Genomic DNA, 21,294 nt, shown 5'->3' with positions numbered 1-21,294 from the left:
ATGGAAAAAGAAGTTTTTGAAGTCCTTTTTTCCTTCTGTTTTAAACATATTCAGGTATTTTAAACGCGTATTGTAAAATTCAGCCTTTTTCGTTTTACAAGAGACCATCTGCTCCTGACACCCTACCAAAATCCCCCGGGGGCTTCTTTTCTGTCTAGCTTCTCCCTTTGTTGCTCTGAGAATAGCATACCTAGTGGAAAAAGTACCTAATTAATATAAACTTTCTTTAATGGGAGGTTCTTCTTTAATTTTTCTTTGATGTTTATTTGTGAGAATTTGTTACTTGAATTAGACGTATAAAAGATGAATGTTTGCTCTTAGAAAATTTGGATAATTGGGTTAAAGTCAAGTTCCTTTTGTATCTACGAAGATTTATTGACGCTTTCCCTCATACTCTCTAAAGGGTATGGTCATACCCAGAGTATGGACATTTGACCGTGCCCTGCATGTTTCAACTTAATACCCTCAGACGTTCGTAGGATTTTGCAGTTGTGCCCTTTTGATAAACTAGATATGCCTTTTGATAGCTTTGGATATGCATATTGTCTTTTGATTTATAGTGCAGTCAAAATAGGGAAAGATCTTGAACAAATTGCAACAGAAATGATTTTCATTCCATTCGATATGCGAAAATGAGCTCACTAACATCTAAAATCGGCATCGCTACCCCGAGGCGAAATGAAGGAGGGGAAAAACGCTAAAAAGTTTATTTCGTGATAACGCATTGAAAGGGCTTTCTTCTGTGGGGCTATTGAGGTCGTGGAAAACGAATGATAATGAGCGAAAGGTTGAATGGCCAAGACACGTTCGGCCGATGACAGATGCCAAAAATCATCCTTTTCGGCCCACCATCTAGGGCCAAACAAAAAATGCAGGTGGTCCCCGAATTAGATGAGAATAGGTCGCAAGGAAGGATTTAAGGGAAATTGGAGCTTTTGGGAAGGTGTAAAAAGGAGGTTTTAAATAGATTGGAATGGAAGAGGAGCGTGCGTAGCCTTTTCGGCCTCAGGCGGCTTGGTGCTACATTGAGTTGTTTGCAGTTGTAGTAGTAGTTTGCACATTGTGTTTTGCTTAAGTTCAACATTCCTTGAAAGTTTCACCTTAATACCCTTAGCCTTAGAAGTAATAGTCCTAGTAGTAGTATACACATAGTGCCTTTTGGTTCGTTCAATATTTCCCTTTGCAAGCCTCTGAAAGTTTCAACTTAATACTCTAAGCTGTTCCTCGAATATTGCTCATACGCGCTTTTGACATCCTACATGTGCTTTGGTGTGTTTTGTTTTAGTTGAACATTCCCTAAAAAGCTACACTTAAATTCATTTAGCCGTTTCGGGGATCCAGGATCAAACATGATCCCCTTTCCGTATAACAAATCGTATGTGTAAACGATGCGCAATTTCCAAACCTTACATCCCCTAAAGGCAGCGGGGATATGACATCCCCAGAGGCAGTTATTGGACCTTCAACTATGCTGAACAAATTGACTTTCTCAAAATTCTGATCGGGTGTCTTTGGGGGATGGCAGCAAATGGGGGCTTGTTGCTCTCCAATCACTTTATACTTAAAAATTACGCTAGAACTTTCAATGTCCAATCGAATGAGCCCCCTCTGAATTTTCTACGACAACTTCCTCCATACGAGGTGGCTTGTTGACAAGCGAATAAAAAATAAATAAATCAGGTCATCTGATAAAAAAAATAAATCAGGGCCAACGCTCTAGTGTTGTATATAGTGAAGAGACACAAGACTTATATTAGATATAAGACAATATAAGACGTGTATATATATAAGACAACATATTATTATTATTATATTTTTTCCAGAGGGACTTCATATGGAAGTGTAGTCGTATAAACTTCGGAGGGGGCTCATTAGATATCAAATTGAAAGTTTTAGTGGCCTTTTTGAGAGTCAAAAGAGATCGGATGACAACCAGCCTCCCCCCCCCCATGGATTTCCCCCAAATGAATCCCACTTTGTAGGCAAGCCGTGATATGGCCAATTAAAATAGGAGATTTGAAATTTTGGGTCTTAAATGTTTTGAAGTTTTAGTCCACCGGTAAGAAGATTCATTGTCCTCCCCATAAATGATTAGGAAGTAATGTGCCATTATATCGTAACATAGCCTCTTAAAGTTGGAAGTTGTACAAATAACTTAATGATTGTTCCAAACCCATTGACCATCTCAAATTTCTGGCCCTACTTGTGTAAAATCATTGTTTTACATACTGTGTCCTGCACACATTAATTGAAATTGCCGCATAATCTTTTGTTACTTAAAGGTGGTGTTTTAACTTTGGGCTTATTTGTTCGTTTTTGCTTTAAACAGTACATTTTTAAGTTAAAATGCTTTGAAAGGCGATTGGTAAATAAAACACTTGCAATTACCAACTTGCTATATTTTTTGCTATGTAAAATGCTTTTATGAAAGCACTAGTCATAGCTCAGCGTGAAGAGCGGATGGGAAGAGCTTTAAGTCCTCAAGTGGTAACTTATTTTGGTTTTAAACTTTAATGGCGCTCTTTTTTTTTATTTAAGAAAAAATATATTTAATTCAGCCAAAATTGCAAATCTTAGCGTATGCATTATAAGGAGATGTTGATTTTGAAACGACTAGAGAGAATATATGAAACGTTTGTTTCAGGGTGTGTTTTTATTGACAATATTAAATGCCGATTCAAGCGCACAATTTGTGCTAATCCTGCAAAAAAAAAATCATCCAGTTTATCGAGGTAATTAAATATTTGCGATAAAACCGCCAGTGCTTGTCTAATATTCGTAAAAGCTCAGCCGAGCAAATATCCGGCGGAAACTCTTAAAAACAGGTTTAAAAAAGGAGTCACTTAGAATTCCCAGAAAATGAACTTTTAAGACTTTCGCTCGTTTAGCAAGAAAATCTGACAATTGATATGCTCTTGTCTAGGCAATTTTAAATGGCTGGAAGAAAGACTTACATAGAAAATTGTGATTTCAAGTAATCCTGTTTTCAAAGTATTCACTCCTACATCTTTTAAGAAAAGGAAATAATTCGAATTAATTGGCAGCTGGATATCTAGACTTTTCCAGAAACGATAGCTTTTATGAAATATTAACTTGGTTTTTAAGATTGATAAAGACTTCATTTAAGGCTAATTGGTCATAAATAAATTTCACAATAAAAGAGTAGAAAAGTAGTGGTGCTCTGGCAAAATAAATAACCAAATTAGGTTTGATTTCATATATCAAAATCTGTAAATTTAACTTTGCTGTGCAATGTACGCTCTATGAGCTTTTAGTGAATTTTTAAGAAATCCTGTACTCTTTATAATTGCATTATGTTAAGTAAATTTTAAGAACGTAAGATATAGCATATTGTCGACATAAATCATATGGTAATCACCATATGATTTATGGTGATTTTTTTTTTCAAAACAGTGCATTTTTTGATGAGGAAGAGTTAGAGAACAATACTGAAAGGTTTGGAAAATAATGAGGTCTCAGTTGCTGATAGCGTCGTAAATGAGTTTGAAGTATAGTGGTTGCGAAGCCTGAGATAAACTGCTGAAAATTATTAATGTGGTTAAAAAAAACTATTGCTATTACGAAAACTTTAATTAAACCCTTCTATTTAAAAAAGGTAATATGATTGGGTATGGTATTACAGAGACATCAGCTGAGACATTGCTTAGCATGGCGATACTTATTAGACTAAAAGATGTTGAACATAATTGAGGAGAACAGTGTGGCTTTGTGAGGGGGGTAGGATGCGTCGACTAAATTTTCACTCTTAAATTAATAATCTTATTTACTTAGACTTAAGACTTCCCACGCCGGTCGGCGCATAAGGCGGCAACGATGCCTCTCCACGATGACCTTTCCAGCGTCTCCGGCTAAAATTCATCAAGGGTTGTTTTTGAGAGTGCTGCGTCTTTTTCCAAGCCATCGTCCAAGTGTAGCCCTCTGACTGCCACGCCTTCGTACTCCTGGAGGAGTCAACACCAAACATCATGAGGCAGTACTGACAAGACATTACTATTAAAGAGCCTCAGTTTCAGCTTCAAAGAGAAAGTGGTACTTCTCCAAACGTTTCTTAACTTATCAAAGGCGCTTCCTGCGCACGCGATACGTGTGGCAACTTCATGCTCGGGGCTTCAATCGGTGCTCACTAGACTCCCAAGATACCTAAACATCTCTACCTATTCAATTTCCTTTGCTTTAACTATCAGTGGCTCAGCAGAATAATCTAGAAGTGCATGAATCATCAAACTTATTTAGTCCTCCGCTTTATAAATTATAAACTCGCATTTGATTCATCTGATAGAGAAGGTTTAGTGAAGGTCCCATCATGGTATAGTATACTATAGATAAGTACAATAAGTGATTTATGCTATGTACGAGTGAAATATTGCAGCGGTTAAGGTAAAAACTGAGGTTAGTAGTTGGTTGTGTGGGATTAGGAGCTAAGCAGGTTTGTGTCATATCCCCATTTATAAGGATTGTAGGTCGGAATAATATGTTGTCAAGCTAATTAAATTTTCTGCACGTTGACGAGCAATTAAAATCTGGAATAACGCCCAAACGTTTGTTCCGGAATGTCAGAGCATGGCTTATGTAGATACAGTTGATGTTTCCCCGAGGTATAGTTTTCGATGTCTCCCCTCGTATAGAAATCCTCCAGCTGTTGCAACGCGTGGTGCGATCAGAAGAATCTGGATTTATTGACATGCGCAGAAAGGTGATATCAAACAGGAAGCAAATCTAATAGATCGGTTGGAGTCTGGTACTATGGCGAAAAACATGCATGTACGTAGAGATTTGGACTAGAAGGGAGTTGTCGTATTGTTGGATTTCCATACAACATGTGCTGTGCAAACGTGGTTATGATTTCAATTATTGTGTTTTAAATTACTTTTGCTGGTGTACGTTTGACATTTTATGAAATGTGCAGTGCACAATATGCTCAAACACAGTTTGGTCAATTTTTAAATAAGTCTTATTTGATTTGACAATAACACATCAAAACTTTGAAGAAACAGCGAGTATTTTGCGTCGCCGCTCGATCAATTTTTATTAACCTGGGCAGGGGAGATCTGGGGCAATAAGATTTTTACCGAATCAATATTTTTCACCTTTATTCAAGCTCACATCTCTTTTTGGGCTGTGCAAACGTGGTGTGCGCCTCTGAACTCTAGATTTTTTGAAAATTATGGCATTTTTTGCTACAATCGTCAAAAAAAATCATTGGACACCGAGAAAATTTCCTGTGGGTGTTCCTGGTTTATGCCTAGTTTCCTCTTCTTTCCATTTTTGGCTGTGCCACTCCCCCGAGTCTGCTCTCTTTTGCGTTATCTCAACAATAATTGATCGGAATGTTTGTTTTTTCTTTACAGTTTTAGCAAGAAAAATATTTAAGCATATAATTTTCTTTTCTTTCAGCGTGGCTCAGAGGATATTGCTCTTTCAAATGGGTTGGTACCTTCTGGAACTTTAGTGGATAATAACAACGATGCCAAGAAGGTAGTTACTAATTTATTTTCTTCTTCAAATTCCCTTTTATTTGCAATTTCCTGTTTTAAAAACAATTTCTGTTATCTCCACTAATTGGTTATATGATGTAATATTTGTGTTTTGAATGGAACCCAAATTCGCAACCAAGACTAAGAAAAAATGAATAAGCTGTACTTTAAATGGTAGACAATTCGTAAAAGAATGCTACTTTTATTTGAGTTTTAATTTTGATTCTTATTCAAAATATATAAAATTCCTCAAGTTTGATGTTACCCATCAAAAGTTACGAGCCTGAGAAAATTCGCCCAATTTTGGAGAAATGGGGAACCCCCAAAACATCAAGTAATCTGTGAAAATCACATCGTCAGATTCGCATATCAGAGTTAATGGTTTGAAGCTTCTACATACGAAAATGTGGAATTCTGCATTTTTTGCCAGAAGAAAAATCATGGATGAGTGTTTATTTTTTTTCTTTTTTCAGATGTGATCGTATCGAACGAGTGATCCTAGAAGATCGGGAGAGGGATCATTTGATCGGAAATCTGAAGTTCTAGTACCCTTTTTAAGTGACCAAAAATATTAGAGGGCAGCTAGCCCACCTCCCACACCCCTTTTTCACCAAAGTCGCCAAAGCTCCCGGGGCAGGGCTGCTAGCTATGAACTTTGCCCATTGTTCACATATAGTATTGGCTATTGGGAAATATACATATATTTTTTTGGGGGGGGGGCTTACGTTGGAGGATTCTTTCGGAGAGAAGGGGAGCCAGATTTCCCGGCATTATTTAAAAAATTATAAAAAAAAATATTAAAACAAAAACAAAAAACGTTTCTTCAACTGAAAGTGAGGAGCAACATCTACACTAAAAAAGAACATAAATTATTACGAATATGACGGGGGTTGCACCCTCCTCGTTATTTCGCTCTTGCGCTAAAGTTTTTTTTAGAACTTTTGAAAAAGCTTATTCTAATTAAATGGCCCTTGTGTCTCAGGAGTCATTTTTAAATAATTTGAACTAAAAAATCAAACTTTAGCATAAAGAGCAAGGTATTGAGGAGCCCCCCCTCATATACGTAATAATTTCTGTTCGTTTTAAGTTTTAATGTTGCTCCTTACTTTTAGTTGAAAAAAACTTCGTTTTTTTTTAATTCGACAAGTATTAACGATCCCTTAAATAAACTCATAATTCCCGTTACATTTTTTGCTCGATGCAGATATGAGAAAATAGTTTTCTGAGGATCTGGAAAAGTTTTATGTGATATTCTACGGCAATGAGGGTATTTACATTATGGCAATGAGTAAAAGAAGACGAACTATTGTTCTCGGAGTCATGATATCTCATTGAAGAAGGTCATAGGCTAAATCACGGCCGGAAAACCGCAAAATTTTCGCCAAGGTTCTTTATGACAATAAAATCATGTTCTGTATCAAGCCTTTGAACGGAAATGGTAACCCACAAGTAAATTCGTCGGTTTTGGATTCAAACACGCTTCGTCGTGTCGATATATATCCTCGGTACTTTAAAATAGTTGTTAGACTCGTTTCAAATCCCATGGTTATTATGGTGCTGCTTAAGTTTTATATTAATATTTTGTTTCTGAGCCAACGGTGTCAATTCAAGAAAATTTAGAGAGGGACAAAATATATTTATCAAAATCGTGGGGAGGGGGGTGTTTTGTTTTTTTAATTTTTCCATCGAAAATGACAAAAAAATGTATTAGTCGCTGAAAATACAAAACAAAAAATCGAAGTCTAGGGGGGTCGTGCTCAAGTGCCTTAGTTTCATAGCTCAGCTACCTTAATCAAATTTGAGGCGTATGACGTTTTTGTATGGGGAAATGACAAACATAAATATGTTTCCGTGAGAATCGTTTTAAGAAATCAGTTGGTTTTAGACTCCGATAGACTACACAGATATTGTTACCCCCTAGTTAACTCTCGAGTCCACGTTTAACTTGAGAATGTTATCGTCCTGTAAAAGTTTGTCCTTGTTTACGGCGGTCGAGCTGTATCATCCCGTAAACTTACTCACACTTCATTTTAATGGGTTAGCCTATACCTGTCAAGTAGAAAACACATAGTGGTTTGTTGTCCATATAACAACTTATATATGCGAAATAGTAAATTTATTTGTATGCAATTCTGTAATCGTGATTGAGAGATGTTCGCCCGCAAAGGGAAACGAAAGGATCTTCTAAAGCAAATGCTATTAATTACTCTTTTTATACCTCTAGGTACAAAGCAACCAAATATTTTGGGTAAAAAGGGGACTCGATTTCTGGGTTTCTGTTCCTTGATTTGGAAACTGTAATCTAAACATAGGTAATATTCGGGGTCAGACAAGCCATTGTGGGTAGGGGAGAGATTGTCACCAAAAGCCAAAGAACCCCTTCCCTACTCTAGCCTCATCTAGACCGTGAAAGTTGTAATATTGATCTTAGATCTTGGGATTACATGGAAGATGACCGAAATCGAAGGCTATAAATGGTTTTTCCTCGGGAGATGCTATAAATGGGAGGGCCTTGTGTGGCTTATTTTTACCACCAATTAGTAAATCCCGTAAGTAATTTGTTCCGAAATGAAAAATAGCACAAAACATAGACTAATAAAGGGCTAAATAATCTGTGACAGAAGGGGCCCTATTTGAACGTTATTTTACGTTATGTTACGACGAACTTAATGTTAGAAGGATAGGAGGGAAGAAGAAAAACAGAACCACGCTTTATAAATCATCTTGGCAGTGTTAAGAACGTTATAACTTTAGCTTGAGACGTTATAATAGAATTAAAAACGGTCTGATTTATTTGTAATTAAATTTTAGAATAAAAACAAAGTAACCATAGTCCAGGATAAGCCAAGCACTAAAGGCGCTCTAACCTACTTTGGAGACATCAACTCGATGTGAACAACAAACTAAATAAACTTAAAATTTAAAAAGTAATCTATTAAGAAAGCACCGTTCACGCAGAAACGAACACATAAATTGTCACCGTTTTCACATGTCCAGAAAGTGACATTTTGAACCGTTGGGATGGGTATCCTCATGAAGATTGAAAAAACAATAGAGGCCAGATTCCCGCTAATTTGTGTCTATTTATTCAATGCTTTCATTGCAAAAATTGAGTTCTAAAATTAAGAATCAGACGGTGTAATTTCGTAGAACATGACCTCCATTCTTTTTTCTATCTAGATGTATTCCATACAAAATGACACCCAACCAAAAGACTTCAAAATTTGGTCTTACTGGCAGAGTAAGAGGAATTGGAACTACAAATGTCTCAATTCTTTGGTTTAAGACTAAGTATGAAAATGAGCAATACATTAAGCTTTTTTTTTTCACTTTTTTCTACTGTTAGTGGTATCAGACACGTACTTAAGACTGGCGAGTTTTTCCCTCCCTGAAATCTGTATATTTTCCCACCTTTCCTCATAGTTTTCTATTTTTTGTTTATCATTCGTCTTTTTTGTGGTTTTTAAAATTGCAACATCAAGTACAATAAGTAAGACTGCCACATTAAGTGTATTAATACAAGAATATAGATCAAGCATAATGACATCTAAATGCGAAGTATGAGGCCCGTTTTTTAGCACTAAGATCTTACATCTAAGATCTTACATCTTTCTGCAAAGATTATCGTTTTTTAACTCATCTTTGTTCTAAGATCTTACAGCTCACTGATGTTAGCAAAAAGTGTGAAGGACGCGACTGTTCTGCCATATAGAACAATGATGAGAGAACTTTGATGATCTACTCATCATTGTTTTCAGACCGCTGATCAGCGCAGAATGAGGAAACACGTTTGCACAAAAACGACCAAAGATGTTAGATCTTTGTTCAAAGATTTTACTGTTAAGCGTTTTCTTACAAAAGATGTAAGATCTTAGCACCCCCTTGCCGGCGCCCACCCCTCCCTCTAGAATAAGTTATTATCAGATGGTAATTCAAGGTCCAAATTCAAAAGTTTATTTGCAATCATCCTACCTTAGGTAAGAAGGAGTCCCACAAAGGAATAACACTCATTCCTAAATTTGCTTTAAAAGTGGCTGGTTGTATTCTATTATTCTTTTACTAAGGTATTTTGGCGTGATAACTGGTTAGTAATCGTCTGAAACATGGTGTGACGACTACACGTTTTTTCCTGGTTGTGTAAGCGGAATTCGGGTTTCGGCTTGGTCGAGTTTGACAAGCACATACTGGTTGAAAATTGGCACATATAAGATTTTAATCTACGATATTTGTGCACCCATGTTTGACGGGCTTCGGAGATCTATACGTATTGTTTGATGTGTGTATCCATGAACCATGGTGTCTGCTCCTAGCGAATTCTAATCGTATTAGTGGCAAATTTCAGAAAGTGCTGAATAGCATAAAAATATGATTGATCCTGAAACTGAACTTTTTAAGCATCGAACGACGTTTAGCTGTCTTTTGAAGGTTTGGAATGTATGAACGTAGGCACTGCTCAAGGTGGGACGGGTGGGCAGATTCGTCGAATCACATTTGAATAACGGGAAAGATCGCCAGCATCTTAAGACTGGGGGATTTAAAGTGGCTACGTTGATATTTTATGCGCAGTTACTCATTTGTCTAACAATTTTTAGATTCGTCTTTTTGTTTTGGGAACAGCGACATCCACGATAGATGATAGGGATGACGCCACGAATATAAAATGTTGCCAAAAATTGTTTGTATATTCCCAGAATACATTTAGTAAAGCTCAACGCTCTCGACCGATGTTACTAACGTTTTTCTAAGTCACGGCTATTACTATATCCGTTTTTTTTTCACGTATGAGCTTAAAGTCCAATGCCATCAGAATTACTTCTGCTGATGTGTTCTTACGGCGGCTAATATTAAAGAAGTTAGGTGGAAACTTTTTTGCATTGTTTGCACTTATACAATTAAAAAGGAAGGAAGACGGGATTTGTGTAATCCTTTTCCAAATGTGTGGTATTTTAGTGGAAAAAGTTCTTCTAAATACTGTCTTATTTAAGCTTGTTAGTTTTGATCGAAATACTACATCCAGATTTTAGTTGAATAACCCCGACACTTATTATTTGCGTCTGTATTTACACGAAGCGGAAACGGACGCGTTTTATTGAATAACTCTTGGGAAAATGCCTTGTAGGGTTTCATCTTGAAAAGAAAACCCGTCTGGTGTTTTTGCGTGTCTCACCCATGACCAAATAAGGAGTTGGTTCATCAGCAATTTAAATGGTTCAAAATGAGAGGGATTGTATGGCTATATATTTAAAATTTGGATATGGACACATGTTTGGCAGTATCTTTTTCGCTTAATTCTTTATTTCACCGTTTTGCAGTCTTTATGCGTAGTATTTTACCAAGTTAAGACGAATATCTTAGTTGTGAGATACTAAAAAAAAGTAGAGGAAAGAGGACGTGTTGAAACGATCTTAGATGGAAATGAAGGTACTTGTGCATTATATCCTACACACGAAAGAAGTCAAGTTTAGGTTAATGCTAATTAAATTAAATAAAATAAGATGAAAATATAATAGTTTAGAAACAAATTTGGGCTATTTATTTGCACATTAGAGGTAGGGGTGGGGGGTAAAGCATAACATATTAAATACGTAACCTAAACTAGGTACCCCCCCCTAAACCCCAAAAAGTAACAGTTTAAATATTGTAAACACAATAAGAAATCACGCTTTGCGAACCTTTTATCCATTCCAAGTACCCGTTCGACTGTTTCCTGTAGTATTTCCTTGTGCAGTCTATAGCGCTGTGTAGGATATAATGCACAAGTACCGAAATGAATGTTTGATACATACAATGATTCTATATCAGGGGGCTATGTGGGTGAAAATGGCGTAGTGGGGGCTTGTTGTCCTCCAATCATCGCTCCTTGTAAAGAGGACTAAAACTTCTTTTTGTGTAATAAGGCCCCCTCCCAAGTTTCTACAACTCCTTCTATATGTTTTAGCCAGGTGAAATAATAATGAAAATATAGAGAAAATAATGAAAATATAGAGAGAGAAACGGGTAGGCCTATAGTATTTAAACAAAGCAGTGAAATCATAAAAATAATACAAGGGAGGCAGGTCGAGGAGGTTGATTTCCACTTTTGGAACTACTGACTTCAACCCAGACGACGGTATTTCCCATTTTGAGAGGGTGGGGATCTGCTGTGTAGCCTAAATACGTGCTGTGCAAGATGTTCCGTCAAGGTAGCCTACTAATTCAGATAAAATACCAAAAAGCGCAAAAATCTACTGTTTCTGGCAACACGTCAAGAATTGTATACAACCACTGCATGCGGTATAACTGTCACCAAAGTACACGTGCCTGTTTCCTCCAACTAAAGATTTACGTATTGCATATCTACGATAGATTAGTTCGAGTGTCAATGCTGCCGTGTAATCCAGTTTGGCTAGTATAGCCCCAATATTGAAAATTTATTCTTTTTTTTTTTTACAAACTTCATTACTTTTTATGTGAAGCGGTCCTCTTGAATATTTCTTGGAAACTTTGGCTCATCATTGCAGCATGACTTCATAGGTCGTATGACGTAGTGCCAGGAATATTAAATCTGTTGCAATGTCTGATTAAATAAACGAGTCTTATTACAAATCTGCTCTTTAGCCTCATAGCCAATATTTCTTCCTTCCATTTTGTTCTTTGTTTGCTCGGCGGGAGGGTGTTCAAAATCAAAGCCTATTCCCAGTATTTTAAAGATTTTTAAATTGAATATGGAGTTTGTGACCATGTTGGATTGATCAGTTAAGTTTTTTTTGGCTACTTAATATCCTAATTTTTATTTACTTGGCTTTTAGCCATATTACATACGGGCAGTCTACTACCCTCCAGTCTTCTGTCTTAGTTTCAAAAACACATAGTTTACTGTGAAAGTGCTCACAGTTTTACATGGTTCAGATAATGAACATATGATATGGTGGGTAAGGTTCTAGGCGTTTAACCCCCCCCCCCCCGTGGAAAATAAGGCTTTCCAAATTTGAGAATTCTTTTTGAGTTCTATTTTTTTATTTTCGTAGGGGGGGGGGAGGAATTTTGGTACTTGTGTATTATGCGCCACTCACTCAAGTTTACTCTGTGTAAAATTCGAGAACACACCACTTTTTACGTTAGTTTAAAAAAATATATTCTGAATATCCATATATTCTGTCACTTCTCTTTGTGTTGTCTAAGCTGAAAAGAACTAACGAAGAAACAGGTTTGTTCTCGAGTTTTACACAGCGTAAACTTGAGTGAGTGGTGCATAATAAACAAGTACCAAAATTTCTTCCCCCTACGGAAATAAACAAAATTAAGCTCAAATAAAATTCTCAAATTTGGAAAGCCTTATTTTCCACGGGGGTATTTTCCGGGGGGAGGGATAAACGCTAGCCACCCGTGGATAAATCTGAACAACGTGCTATATGCAGGTAAATGGAAACTGAAACTACAAGTCTTTCAAAAATAAGTAATGTATTTTATCGAACAGCTAAGGGACAAAGATCTGCGGTCGAAGTGTCAGGAGGGCACAGGAAACACTCTGAAACGGGTAAATTGAAAGATTTCAGTCTAATAAACCGTACGGTTCCAGCATACAGCCCCGACACAGAGGCAACCGGGAATCTCGAAATTTTTACGGATTTAATGTAGTCCTAATTTGCCTGTTTTGGTTTTTTCATGCAAAGTAGCTTCATATTTTTTTTAAACAACCCCCCCCCCAAAAAAAAAGGAAAGAAAGAGAAAGCTCTTGTCCGTGTGTCTGGCAAAGGTAGACGCTGGTCCAATAATTTGGAGTGGAGGATAGAGGATTTTTCTTTGGGCAATGTTAAAAGTATGAAAAATTGCAGTTAAGTCTGTGGATTTAATTTTTGTTTCAATTAGCCATGTCGTACCGTACCTCTATATCAGCCCCATTTAGTATTTCCGTAAGCGAATATTGCAGAAATCTCCATTCGTGATTTCCTCAAAGGTGTCGTCTCCAAAATAATATATTTGTTCTTTTTTATAGGCCAAAGTGGACAAAGGTCAGAATAATATAACGCCATCCCGTGTTGTGCACCTGAGGAATATACCAACAGAAGCTAGTGAAGCTGAAATTATTCACCTCGGAATGCCTTTTGGCAGAGTCACAAATGTACTTGTTCTCAAAGGAAAGAACCAGGTAATCCTTTCTTAATTATTTGTGGTGTATCTTGCTATCTACCATTCCTAATTAGCGATTACTACTTTATCCTTTGGCGTGCTGGAAGGGGGGAAGACTTAGTCGCCTTATGGGGCAGCCGGATCAGTCGCCGACCATACGCACAAAACACATAGATAGCAAAATTATAAGCCAAAATACTACCCGTTTCTTATTGGTAGGGCTAGGGACTCGGTCTTTTCTGACATTATTTGAAAAAAAACTACGTTTTCTAAAGAGTTAAAGAGGCTGAGTTACAAGGTCGAACCTTAAAACGTACAGGGATTAGGAGGCACAGTTGGGGGGCTGCCGCCCCCCAAACCCCGTGCTTTCGCAGCCTTTAAATAAAAAAAAGTTTTTTAAACTGAAAGTAAGGAGCGACATTAAATCTTAAAACGAACAGAAATTATTCCGTATATGAAAGGGGCTGTGCCCTCCTCAACGCCTCGCTCTTTACGCTAAAGTTTTTATTGTTTAAAAAAAGAGTTGTGAGAAAGTCAAACTTTAGCGTAAAGAGCGAGGCGTTGAGGAGGGCACAGCCCCTTTCATATACGGAATAATTTCTGTTCGTTTTAAGATTTAATGTCGCTCCTTACTTTCAGTTTAAAAAACTTTTTTTTTAAGGCTGCGAAAGCGGGGTTTGGGGGCGGCAGCCCCCAACTGTGCTTCCTAATCCCTGTACGTTTTAAGGTTCGACCTTGTAACTCAGCCTCTATAACTCTTTAGAAAACGTAGTTTTTTTCAAATAATTTCTGCACGTTTTTGTACAGTTTATTACTTATTATTGCTTGACTAACTGTTAGCTGATTTGACAGCTTGCGGGCTCTTATAGGAAAACGATAAGAGTCCGCTTATAGCGGGTTCTTATAGGAAAACGAGGTTTTTCGTAAATGTAAATTCGGGGGATAATTTTTTCGGTCTGAAAATATCAAAAGGCCCTAACAGGTCGAATTCTGCTTCAAATGAGTCCTCATTCACCCGGATCAGTTGCCAACTGTGGCCTGTAGGCGTGGATAACAAGAAAAAAAAAAAGAGAAATGAAGTTTAAGTGGCTATATTTGGTTTTTTGAAAACAGGGAAGGAGTGATCGGATTGAGCTGAAATTTCGAGGATAAGCTCCCGGGCCCTAGGAAAGCTTAACCTCTAAATTTCAGCCCAATCGGACAACATTAAAGGGGGGCTGTGGTGGGAGGGTCGAAACTTCCGGCCCAGTTTACCCCATGAAGACAAAGTTGGAGGAGGATGAAATTTTGCACGTTTCTTAGTTTGAGCTTGGGCTACAAAATGCGATTACTGCCGTCTCTCTGCGACCTCTAGGACCTGAAATCGCTTAACGTTGTGGTGGGTCGCCTCTTCTTTATAGAGGCACAAGTGTGCCTCCTTGATAAAAGGATTTTGGCAAGCGATAAATCTAGTATATATAAAGCAAGATTCGTATCGATCGCCGAAAGCATTTGGTGTCAGAAAAGACGAAATCCGGTTCGATAAATCCCTGTTCGTTTGACTCCCGTCTCTTGTTACCGCATCTGTGAACGCACCTATGACTACTACAAAAGTACTTGTATAAATGATTTACGTTTCATTCATTGGCTGGTATAATGATCGATGGACAATTCAATGAAAGTACAATATATCTTTATCTTTTGGAACGCAAAAAGAAATGAAAATCGTGATGCATTTAAAACCTAGAAAATGATCAACTGTGTATGTATTTCCTTTATCGTTCCACATATTCCGCTCCCACGTCATTCGCTATTTGGGGAAAAGAAAGTAGAAAAAAAACAGTCAATTTTAAAGATTTTCGGTATTGTCTGAAAGTGGGAGAGGTTTTTCTTCTCCATGGTCGCTCTTAACGTCCAAACCGCAGAAAATAAGAAAACAAGCCTAAAAACAAATTAATGACCAAATTAAGAACATCTGCTTTGCTGGTAAATACAGATAATAAAAATAGCAAAAGCTGTAACGCAGGCATTTCTAAAGATCCCGAACTTTAGTTTGAAAAAAGGGGGTTCCAACTCTAAAACAAACTAAATCCGGTAAAGAGTTACGCTATGACTAGGAAGCTTGAAATTTTTTTACCGGGAGGGCCAAACGTTGTTATATCCTGATCAAAGTCAACATAGAGGGGCGTTAAAAGGGCTGTGTTCTGTTTACGAAGTGTAAACGAGTCTTTGCCTCTGATCCTGTGTGCTTGAAGTAACCAAGTGGATAACCCCTATCTCTGCCTTTCCTTATTAGCAAATTGAAAGGCATTTTTGAATAGTTTCCTGTTGAGTCATCCAATTGAGCGGAGCAAATCTCAACGTGTTTACAACTGAGAACTCGGCTTAAATTCCTTTAGTGAAAATTTCTCAATTCAGTCACATAGACAAGAACTTTAATGTGAAACTGTTCTTTGAGTTGTCTTATCTGAATTTTTTTAAATGTAGGTATCCGGTAAATTACGTGTGTTATTACAAAAATTTTCTGTGTGTTTTGCCTGTCTTTATCGACGACTAATACAAATTGGAAGTTGATGTTTAGTTAAAAATAATACAAATTTGTAAAAGATCAACTATTATTTGCAAGGAAATTATTTGCAAACCTTGGTACTTGTATGATATAGCCCCTACCTAATGATCTTCTAATATGTTTCTCTGACGCTCAATCCTAATGAAATATACCTAGCTAAGAGAATAACAGAATACTTTCAGAACAAATTTGTGCTAAATATTTGCACATGAGGGGGGGGGGGGGTAAATTATAGCGGGTCTGCATTTGTAATTAGAATTAAGCAGTTAGGTACAATTATTCTACGTATTATGTAGTAAGAATTATTTTCTAACTTCACATTATCCAAATACTTTATCCCCCTACTGTGCGAATATATAGCCCAAATTATAATTTTCTATCTATTCGGTCACTTCTCTGTCTTGTCTCACGCTAACGAAACTAACGAAAAAAAACGGTTCTATAATGCGTCAATGAATGAACAACTTGAGCGGCAGGGGCTATATCATACAAGTACCCAAACCTCTTCGATTATTTGTTTCATTAATTGTAAATTTGGTATACCGTAAGTTTAATTTAAATTAGGACGGATTCGCTAGTTAAATTCAACAAATTTCTACCAGTTAATAACAGGATAATAAAACATTTGTTGCGTTTCAATAAGTTATACTCGAGATACCACTTGCTATTCCTCTCCGTCCGGATTTGTGTCTGATTTTAACTAGTAAAACTCGTGCTATTATCTTGGGTGATATATTTGGTGTTTAAAGCATTCCATTAAGTTTTGTCTCAATTTGTTGTCTGTTTAGACGACCGGCTGTCTTCTTAAAGAGACAAAACGACAAGTCTTAAAAACTAACGACATGAAACATTCCACATCATTTTATTTAGGCCAATATTTTGCCAACTGACTGTCGATCTTTTCTTCCTTTGTTTCTCAGATAGAATCCTTTTTGAAAGATTGCTCATTGAAAAATGTCTGGTTTTATGTTAGAACTATTACTCATGGCCGATGTATTCCTTAATGTGCGTTCTTCAAAAGAAATTAGCATAAAAACACGAAACACACGATATTATTAGAAAAAAGACAGATAAATAAAACTCGTAAGGCATTTTTCCTTACGGCTATTCAGAAGTAAATGCAGCTTTATAAGTTGTTGTCTAAAAAATACCCCCTTTCTCAAGAGGCATTTTCCCTTTGTTGAGTTTGTCTATTCTGATTAAGAATTTCTTACTATTTTGTTTGGAATTGAGGAATTTCATAATCACAACTTATAGGGGAATTCTCATGTTTCATTCTAACACTTGAGAATTCTCATCTTCCCCTCGAATTTATATCTTTCCAAGCTTCAGACGCTGGCATGTATGAAGGGAACCTCAGCGTAAAATCTAAGAATGTCGCTATTTTGTACAATTTTCGCATAATTGTCCTGATCTAACTTAATCGCCCGCTAACTTAAACAAATTGTCCTGATTTAACTGCATTTTCAAGCCCTTCCGTGATTATTATACATTCCTGTGTAAGTGCCTGGTCAGATGCTCCTAAAAAATTTGGCAATCTCCCACCCCTCAATAAAATTTCGCTCTACGTAACCGCCCAAGAGAACAACATGTGCAGGCTACTAAAGAAAGAAGGAAAAATCCCGATTTGGGCTGAGCATGTAAAATGAGTTGCATAAAATACAATATATTAAAAAAACAAAAAAACATATTAAGTGCCATGGAAACTAAAAACGAAATCTGGTTCTTTAAATTGGTTTAGTGGAAACTTACACAACCATATACATATTTAAAAATACAAGAAAAATAGGGAACTCTTTTTTTTTTGAAGATCTCCACGTGTAGTTATGTAGTTTTACGCTTAGCGGGCGCCAAGTTTGAAAATAAGAAACGTGCGTGAAAAATAAGTAGAAAATGAGCCAAAGAATTTTATCGTCATGGAGCTCTAGAAACTGTAACTTTCCTGATTGCTATAGCAAAAGACAAACTGCGATATATCTAAGCTAAACATTTATTTGGATATTATCAACATTATTCAAGACAAAACACTTCAAATTATTTAGATAATTTCGGAGACCACACTGCCTTTCCATGACGATAAATAAAAGTTTAAATATGGATAAAATCCTTTTAATAGACAGTGATGATGATAACAGTGACAGAAATTCAAAAAAATACCAGATATTTCGGTCACATTTACAGTCAAATATCTGGTATTTTTGTGAATTTCTATCACTGTTATCATAATCACTGTCTATTAAAAGGATTTTATCCCTATTTGAACTTTTATTTATTCAAATTATTAGTTTGGTGACACCTACAAACGCATCTCTTGAGAAGGCCAATTGGCCTATCCTGTTCTGTTTTATTTATCCCTATGTTTACTTTGGACATATTAATTAAATCGTTGTTTTCTTTTGGTTCAAACTGCATCACTTTTATTACTTAATTTTTACTTATTTTTACTTGCCTATATTTGGTCAGTAGCGTTCAGTTTGCCTTAGCTGTGAGTAAATTTCATCTGAGTGACTGCTATCTCTATCAGTCGGTTCTGCAGGGGCATATTCTACTATGAATGATACCCTGCCTTTTGTCATAAGATGAGCAACTAACTTCCCAACCTAAGTAAGACTTATATGTTCTCTTATTCACCTACTCCTTGTCTATGCACCCCATCCTTCCTGCCTGAGTAAATAAATTCTATATCACCTAATTTAATGGCAAGTTCTGTTCAAAGCGTCGTAATTAGTCAGTCAAAACGTCATTGGGACCTCGAGCATGAATTGAGGCCTTTTGCAATCCTGCGCTTATCTCGGTCACAACAAGGTTTTCCACACTTGACGATGCTCTTCCATCAACATGAGTCTAAACCCTGCGCAAGCAATCTCAAGCCTATTTACCTCTCACTCATTAAATATTAATGTCTACAAATGTTGTGTTACTATGGGGAGGCAGCCCATAATAGATAACTTAGCTAGGAAGAGGTTTTTGTAGCCCAAAAAGCTTACCTAAACAAATAAATCCTGCAGAATTATACCCATTAGTTAAAATCTAGTGCAAGTGCTGTGCCGTTTATTAGACTACAGTTTCCTCGAGGGGCGCCACTCCTCAAGGTCACCCTGCAGTGATGTTTGGAGTCACGTTTCTGGTTAGGCAAACGCGGGAAAGGTCTACCCTTACGCCACTATGAGGCCATGCAATCCGGACTTCTATTTCGGATATAGGTGCAAAAAAAAAGAGAACTTATCACGGAGCTGAGACCTCAACCACACAACACCGGAACTACTCCAACCTTTTATATCCAGCATATCGTCTTAAGGACATTCGTCAGGGTGTGGGAAATTTTCATTCTTACGGATCCAAGCGACCAATTCCTTAGCTGTGTATCTTAGAATAAATTTCGAGGTTCAAAAAACAGGACTCAAAGTAAATAGGCTCAGAATATGACGTGTTAAAACTAACGATTCTGGGATTGTTTGCTTAAGTTAGTTTATTTGCCCGCTTAATGCTATATTGGTTAGATGCCAAGTATAAAAATCGATTCATTCGCAAGGTGCACCAGGTGTCATTTTATCTGATTACTAGTCAAAGAACCCATTGGCCATCTGGACTACTTCGTCTATATTTTCCCCGTTTATTCAACAGAAGCTCGAAAAGCTTTTAGTTGTTTATCATAGTAAAAGGGATTTTTGGCACTTTTTCAATGCGCACCAGGCCAAAATTGGTCTTGTAATCTTTTTTTGAGATGGCCTAGGCTTGGAAAAACTTGGATATAACACAGCAATATAATGCTATCATGAGCTTTCTGACTGTTATATAGCTCTCTGTATTTCCTCTCTGGATAATATTTAATTTTGCAATAAGCGCACAAACACTATTTCAGTCTTAAGTTCGGTGGGTGGAAATGGCGAGAACTAAGAATCCTCCTTTGGGAGGAAAAAGGATTTTAAAAAACCTTTACACGCTTTTATTGATGCCTATTCTATGTTTAGAACCGTTTTGGGTTCATGGTTCTCCCAAAAGTGACGTTCTTTAGTCCACGGCTGCCCAAAATAAACAGACAGCAAAATCATAGTTTTAAGCGATTACAGTTGAAGTAGCTATTTGGCACGGGAAATGATACCAAATATTGTTTCACAAGGATACTTCAAAAAGGGAGACATCAAGATATTTTGCAAAATAACCGATCAAAATGTATCAGAACTGATTGCCAAATACGGTGTATGTGGCTCCAGAACGTTTTTTCTTGTATAGTGAATGTGTTTTGATTTTGGAATAGTCGTTTTAATATCTCAATTTAAGTCGATAACGACTTTTGATCGTGATAAAAAGTTTTTTCGTGACAAGGTGGAACTTCAGTCCAACCCTTTCATGGGATCGGAATGCGGTCCATTTGAATATAGAAGTCTGCGAACCAGCAATAGATCAATGCATTTGACAGGGTTTATTCCTTTCACAAAGACACACACAATGAAAATGAAAAATTTCGAAAGGGAACCTGTTATTTCAATTGATTAAAACCCTTTGAATTGATGCGTTTCTATTTTCAGCACTATTTCTCAGTTTTCCCTTTGTTTAAGGCTTGTTCATAAATATTTATTAATCAATGTCTTGAGAGTATTGTAGTTGGAAGACAGTATTAAAACAAATGGACAAAAAAGGTTTTGACGAAATTAGAACCTTGCAGGCTGTATTGTACATTTTTACGATACTTCTAGTAATGTTAATTTTTTAATGTTTGAGAAACAAGTATAACTGGAACAACTGCTGTTTTTTTGTAAACAGACACAAGAAACAACGTAAAAAAGAGGGATTTACAATTTTGGATTGCCATGCCTGCCAGGGATGTGCACAGGGAAAAGATGGGGTTCAGTGTGTGGGTCCCCAAAATTTCACGAACGTCAGGGCACTCCTTATTCAAATTGCCAAATAAAATTCGATTTTATATTATTGTCCAGCCACCCGAAAGAACTTTTTGTGCAAGTGCCTGATAGTCAGAGTCTTTGGCATGCAGTAAATACAATTTGTACGCTATTCAGGTATTTGCTCTTAATTTATTCAAGGAGGGGATCAGACCGTCCTACAAACGGTATTTGTTAGAGAATAGTGCAGAATTTTTTTTTGTTTAGGTGATGCGTACAAGGTTGCAAAGCAATATGAACA

At 36.8% G+C, this 21,294-nt stretch overlaps 1 protein-coding gene across 5 annotated transcripts in view; it reads left to right on the top strand.

Annotated features, from left to right (window-relative positions):
- Positions 1-21,294, top strand: part of heph (polypyrimidine tract-binding protein 1 heph) — a 261,216-nt gene that overhangs the window by 114,310 nt on the left and 125,612 nt on the right. For all 5 annotated transcript variants that reach the window (XM_089100422.1, XM_089100420.1, XM_089100425.1 and 2 more), the window contains 2 exons: positions 5,416-5,496; positions 13,471-13,623. In XM_089100422.1, the coding sequence (XP_088956548.1) occupies positions 5,416-5,496; positions 13,471-13,623 (234 nt within the window). The remainder of the gene's footprint in view (positions 1-5,415; positions 5,497-13,470; positions 13,624-21,294) is intronic.

Source organism: Artemia sp. Qi Xiang Cuo, chromosome 14, assembly GCF_049724085.1.
Source record: "Artemia sp. Qi Xiang Cuo chromosome 14, ASM4972408v1, whole genome shotgun sequence".
Lineage (NCBI taxonomy): Eukaryota > Metazoa > Arthropoda > Branchiopoda > Anostraca > Artemiidae > Artemia > Artemia sp. Qi Xiang Cuo.
This window is presented reverse-complemented; position numbering and strand designations above follow the sequence as displayed.